General features: G+C 44.9%; 1 protein-coding gene across 15 annotated transcripts in view; it reads right to left on the bottom strand.

The window, feature by feature from the left end:
- Positions 1 to 6298, bottom strand: part of Dcun1d4 (defective in cullin neddylation 1 domain containing 4) — an 86647-nt gene that overhangs the window by 16815 nt on the left and 63534 nt on the right. For all 15 annotated transcript variants that reach the window (XR_004110770.1, XM_031342697.1, XM_031342700.1 and 12 more), the window contains one exon: positions 678 to 786. Coding sequence is in view for 14 of the 15 variants with exons in the window: in XM_031342697.1 (XP_031198557.1) it covers positions 678 to 786 (109 nt within the window). In the remaining variant the exon portion in view is untranslated. The remainder of the gene's footprint in view (positions 1 to 677; positions 787 to 6298) is intronic.

Genomic DNA, 6298 nt, shown 5'->3' with positions numbered 1-6298 from the left:
AAGAAAGAAAGGAAGAAAGAAAGAAAGAAAGAAAGAAAGAAAGAAAGAAAGAAAGAAAGAAAGAAAGGTAAAAAATACTGCCAACCAAAGTCTAGTCATCTAAACCCAGCAAACATGCAGAGAAGGTACTAATCCGGAATAAAGTATAGCTATAAGGGCTGAGGCCAGGTCTCCATGAACATACCACCAAGTCCTTTGGAATTCATTCCCTAAAGTGACCAGGTTTTTATTCACCCGTGTCACAAGCATGGATTTGAATCGATAAATCAACAAACACGAAATCAGGTTTGGCTTGGATTCACATTCTTTCCTGTGACATCCTTCAAAGTGAAACTGGATTGGCTACGGTTAATGTTCTAGTCTCTCTAGGGGAGAAAGTCTGTTTATGAAAACAAACGGCCTTTCCAAGACTATCCAACAGTTCTAAGCACCAGATACAGGGCTCCCACACAACTTGCTTCTAAGCCCATCTCAGCGGCTGTTCAGTGGCAGCCACTGGAGCTTCTAGCTAACACACACATTTGCCCAGAATCAGTTTTCCAAAGCATTAGAAATGCTAGCTCATGCCCTGGGAGTAACTTTTCAAGGTCTTTGCTGTGGCATAAAAAGCAAATCTCCAAAGGCAATAAAAGAGGGGAGGGAGAGGGGAACATCTGGACAGGTTCCAGAGAACTCACCCGTGCAAAGTCAAACGCGTATCTGTAAATGAGCTTAAAGTTTGTTGTATCGTTTAATAATGATCTTAAGTAATCCAAAGTAGTTCTGAGTTTTTCTGTTGTATCACATCTAGGAAACAGAATAAAGGAAAATTACAACCTGAGTGTTTTTTCTTAATTGGAGTAATTAATATAAAAACCAAAAGAATAAAAAGCTGGAAACAAGACTGTGTCCATAATGACCAGTTGCTTCCTGCATTTTTAAATAAATGTTAAAGGCATAGAAGAGTGGATACCCAGCACAACTTTACATACTCCCCTTCACACTTATGTTCTTCTCACGTGTGTACACGTGTGTGCTGTGCCACCTGAAAGCCTCAGTGACATTTCTCATCAACCCTCACAGCATTTCAGAGTTCCATGTTTACTTTCTCAGCTAGCACACAGCCTGCACTGCCCCCAGCTGCTCTGTAAAGTGCCCTTGTAGTAGCTGGTTATAGACCATTACAGTTGTCTTTGTAGCCTCTCACTCTGGCACAGAGGGGCCCTGTGATCAAGAATGTTGCTGATGGGAAAATGGCACTGTGTGTCCTTATTTCCTTTCTGGGCACACCATGAGGAACCTTGCCACATCAAGCTGTTCCCTATCAGTGAAATTAATTTATATTAATGCAGGGAGAGGCATGCTCCAAATTCTCCATTTATTATTCACTTCTGTGTTCTTATGTGTGTGTGTACATGTGGGGGCCGAAGGTCAGTTTCAAGTCCCACTCCTCAGGTGCTATATACCTTGTGTTTTGAGACAAGGTCTCTTATTGGCCAGAAATTTACCGAGTAAGCTAGAATGGCTGGCCAGTGAGCCCTTAGTGACCTGCATGTCTCCGTCTCCCCTGTGCTGGGGTTTACATGTGTATACTTGTGAATCTGCTTGGCTTTTAACATGGGATCTGGGACTCAAATTCAGACCCTATTCCTGTACAGCAATTACTTTACCAACTGAGCTTTCTCTCAAAGACTTAGTGTACTCTCCTGGCTATGAAAGAAACACTAAGTAGCCTGTGGGGCACCTCAAGACTGTTCATCAGTGAACAGTCATCAAGTTTTTTCAACTTGCTGTTTTCCTGATGCCTCAATTTCCCCTTAAGTGGTCTGTAAATAAACTTACAGATCAGACGTCCTAGTGCAGAGACACTGATCCTGACTGTGACATGGTGACATTCAGGTACATCAGTGAAAGCCCTTCATGCCTTCTGCTAGTGCTCTCCAGCAGCCCCTAAGAAGACACCTGTCCAGGGGGCCTAGCCACCGCAAGCACGCCTCCAGCCCTCAGCCGCTGACATCTCACATGCCTCTCCTAGCAGCAAGTGCAGCAGGGCTGGATGGCCACTGAACACCCCACCTACATGAAACAACTTTACATCCCTGCTGGGGTCACACTTAAGACACAGCACATGGGTTCCTGACCCACCAACCTCCTGTGAAGAGCCCTGGACAACACTGTTCTCACTCTGTGAACTTAAAGAGTTGCTGTTTCTTTTAAATTCAGTGTGTTCATCCATTGTGACTTGATTCTCGGCAATGAGAACTGTCCTGTTTGGGCGGTGGCCCTTGAATCTGGCCGAATCCTTCTGATGTGTGCCCACCAATCTCTGCACACTTCCTCCTTCTCTGGCTCAGAATTTCCCAGCCCCCATTTTGTTCTTTCTCTGCTTCAAACTTGAAACCAGCTGTTTCTCCAGGGAGTCCTGCTGATGACAACCTGTTTTTACCAGTAAGTAACAGTGTTTACCTTTGATAAGAAGAACACTAATTAGTTATTTTTACAAATTAACTTTGTTTGCAACATGTAAGCCTTAAAAAAAAAAAGAGAACCAGGCCAACAAGATGGGGGGGGTGGGGTAACAGTGCTTGTTGCACAAACTTGGTGACCTGAGTTCTATCCCAGGAACTCACTTAACGGTATGAAGAACTGACTCCACAAAGTCCTCCTCTGACCATGTAAAGAATGGTGTACTGGCGAAGTGTCATGTACCATCTGAACTCATTGAGAAGCTGCCTCTTGAAAGAGGAGTGACTGTCCTCTGGTCCCAGTTGCATCCTGCGCAGCCCCGATCAAACACACCGAACTGTCATCTCTGTCAGGGGGATGGGCTGCCTTCCCAAGTGTGGCAGGGGTTACGGAGAACAACTGAACAGCAGACAAGGTGCCCTTAAAGAGTGCTTGAAGGCAAAGCTTTTTTCCACACAAGTTACCATCGTTTGTTTACCAAGTAGTAGGAAAGTGCCTAAAGAGAGGGAAAGGAGGGGTGGGGAGTGGGAAAGGCTGGAAGCTCAGGGTGGGGTGGGGGGAGCTCCACTGGACTGCCTCAATTTCTTCAGTGGGTTTCCAGCTGCTCTACTTGGGCCACCCAATCTGGAACCAATGCCTTAGTGGGGCTTCGCAGTCAGTGTCTGGGGAATGTGTGAGCCCCTGACTTAATGATGTTACTTTCCTGATGTTTCTGTTCTTTTACTTGGAAGTTCACCAAGGGGACTCAGCTCTGTCAGGAATCCATCAGGAATGCCACTGGCTGCTTTAAAAGGGCTTCCACAATCAATTCTGCTGGATAGCTTGAGCCCTCAATTTGATGTTTGTTACTAACTATATTTATTCTTTTACTTTCATTTGCTATGATATACTTGATGAACTCACTCATCCAAAACCAAAAGAAGAGCTACACAAGTCCACAGTCCAATGTGAAAACTTTATATTGAATCCTACAAACAACAAAGGCAACCTCCTACCATGGGAGAGACCAGGCTCGCACCCACAACAGCTCTTCAGATCTCTCAAAATTGGGCTAAGGAAGAAAAACAGTTTTGAAGCTGAGAGTCTAACTATAGACCCAGTGTCACGACACAAATGAGGATGGCCCAGGCGAGAAAAACCCCCAAGGCAGCATGGGGTAGGTACACGGCTGGGATGTGAGAGTGGCAGCTGGCGTAGGCTTATTTGGCATTGGGGTACTACTGCAGAACTGAGATCCTATTAACTAAAATAATAATAATAATGTTAGTAATACTGAGGGAGGGCTTGGAGAGAGGGAAGCTAGTCCATCCAAAGCTATGTAAGGCTCCTAGTCGTCACTAGAAAGGAAACGCAAGGCAAACATTTAGATGGCTGTTTAGCCCCATCGATAGATTCAGGTCCAGGAACCTGAACAGATAGAGCTGCTGAGAGAGAACAGAGTGGGTGTGGGTGCTGGGGCAGAACAGTGTGTGAAAGCAAAACAAGACCAGGGCCAGGCCTGGGTGATCTTTCTCCTATAGAGAGACACCTGCAACTCATGTCCAACTGTGAGAAATGAGCAAGTCTCCTATTTTAAATGAGATCAAACATCTATCCAAAATTCCACCTCATATATCCAGTAGCACTGGTGCATCTATCACAGGGACTCTGTAAACTCAGAGCTCATGCCAATAGGAAGTAGGGCTCAGCGGCCCTGCCTGGAACAACGGGTCGCCACCTAGTGGCCACCCAACAAGGACCCTGTCAGAGGATAAGGGACAGTAGAGAAACAGGTTTGTGCTCAACCCAGAGGGCATTCTGGGAAGTGGCTGTGTTCCCATCTCAAGTGTATTATACTGGATAACTCACAAAACTCAGCGAGTGAAGCACACTTCTAAGGATGGATAGCTTCCCCACGGCCCTCAACACCTGCGTCCCTTTACTTGGTCCACCAGAGCTTTACACAAATACTGGCTACTGTTGTAAGTCCCCACCCCCACCCCCAGCTCAAGGCGCTTCTAGTTCTAATATATCCCCAGTGTAGGGTAATAACCGCCCTGAGAGGCTGTCTTTTTCACCAAAGGTTGGACTGCTCCAGTCCCTACCTGTGTCTGCCCCTCTCTCCCACTCATACATGCCACCAATTTATATGCTGAAATCTAAATTCCCCAAGGCAATTGTATTAAACTGTGGGGCATCATGTCCAGTGGATGGCCTCACACCCAGGCACACAGGGTTATTAATAACAAGAAAACAGTAACTAAGGGGAGAATGTGAAGTAGTTAGGAGAGAGATGGGGTGAGGGTCACCAGGAGAAGGTAGGAAGAGCAGTGAACTGTTATGATCAAAACATATACATGTTTCATAAGATTTTAAACAAGCAAGTTAAAAATATTTTTAAAATTTTAGAGGTGAATTTTAGACTGAGTCATGAAGGCAATGCCTTTGTGAATGGGATTAATGTCCTTAAAAAACAGCCTAAAGAAATTCGTTTATCCTAACTAGCGGGTGAGCGCACAGCCATAAGGCACTCCCTGACAAGCCAAATCCAAGCTGTCCCTAGATACATACCAAAGCTGCTGGAGTCTTGGCCTACAGCTTCACCCAGAACTGTAAGAAACAAATTTCTGCTACTTAAAAGCAACTCTGTCTATAGTAATTTGCTATATAAATTTAAATAAAGTAAAATGTATGACTGCATATAAATACAGGTTTTTATCATATACACATGGGTTCCTACTTGAATCTAAAGTATTTAACAGGACAGATTCAAAAAAATAAAAAAATGACCAAAACCAGGGGGAGAAATTTAAATAGAAGACAAAACTAAAAAGACAGACCACTTCCATTTTAGTATGCACAAGCCACTTCCCTTTGAGGTTTCCTGTGGACTAAGTAAACACGTTTTACAAACACAGGACTTAGTGATTCAATGAGCAGAATAATGACTAATATTTCTCGACTTTTTAAGTATTATTTCTAAGTCCTGCCCCTAATGGGCTTTGTCTTGCTGACAAGTTACCTTCATGGTCAACCTGGATACACTTAGAATCGCCCAGGAAGTGTAAATCTCAGTGCCTGTTGAAGGTGTTTCCGAAGAGATGACTCAGGGGTGAACACCCACCACCCTCAATGTGGGCAGCAGCACCCCCAGGGGCTGGGGTCCTAAACTGAACTAGAAGGAAGGATAAAGATAAGTGCCTGACTGTGGTTCGTATGCACCTAGAACAGATTTACTGGAGGAATGTGCAAGAGTTTAAAGCTGTAAAGTGTTTAAGGCTAGCAAAGTTCTGGATGTCATAAGCAGAGCTTACTGGGCAAGGCTGGTCAAAGTGTGGAGGACTAGAGTGCCCACGGAGGGCACACAGGAATGACTACTCACCAGCTCTCAGGATGGTGTGTGGGTGAGGGATAGAGCTTTGGGAAGCTGGACTGGACTGGAGACCAATCATATTTGCCAAGGAACCAGCAACCGTCTGTTCATGTCCTAAAAACCTGAAGGCTGAGTTCAAAAGTAATGGTCTATTTTGTCTAACAGGAAATGTCAAGACAGTGTAAAATGTTCAAGCTGTGGCATGGCTCACGTGTGTTTACCTACACTTACAGTCAAGAGAATAGGAAGAAAAGAGCGAGAGCATGGCTAGAGGCAAAGACAGAAGCGGGCCAGCTTGACAAGGATTCAAACCATGTTAATACTGGGATCAAGACGAGAACTGAGCAAGTGCAGACCAGCTAGCTGAAACTGTGAAGAGACCAACAACACTGCTGACCAAAACCCTCAGCCTTGGCTCACACTGATTGCCACCCACACTCGTCTACTCCAGTCACATCCAAAATATCGGGGGTAAAATCCTGATTAAGGATAAGAGGCAAT

The sequence above is a fragment of the Mastomys coucha genome, unplaced genomic scaffold (genome assembly GCF_008632895.1).
Source record: "Mastomys coucha isolate ucsf_1 unplaced genomic scaffold, UCSF_Mcou_1 pScaffold22, whole genome shotgun sequence".
Lineage (NCBI taxonomy): Eukaryota > Metazoa > Chordata > Mammalia > Rodentia > Muridae > Mastomys > Mastomys coucha.
The sequence above is the reverse complement of the archived record's forward strand: the minus strand, read 5'-3'. Positions and strand labels throughout refer to the sequence as shown.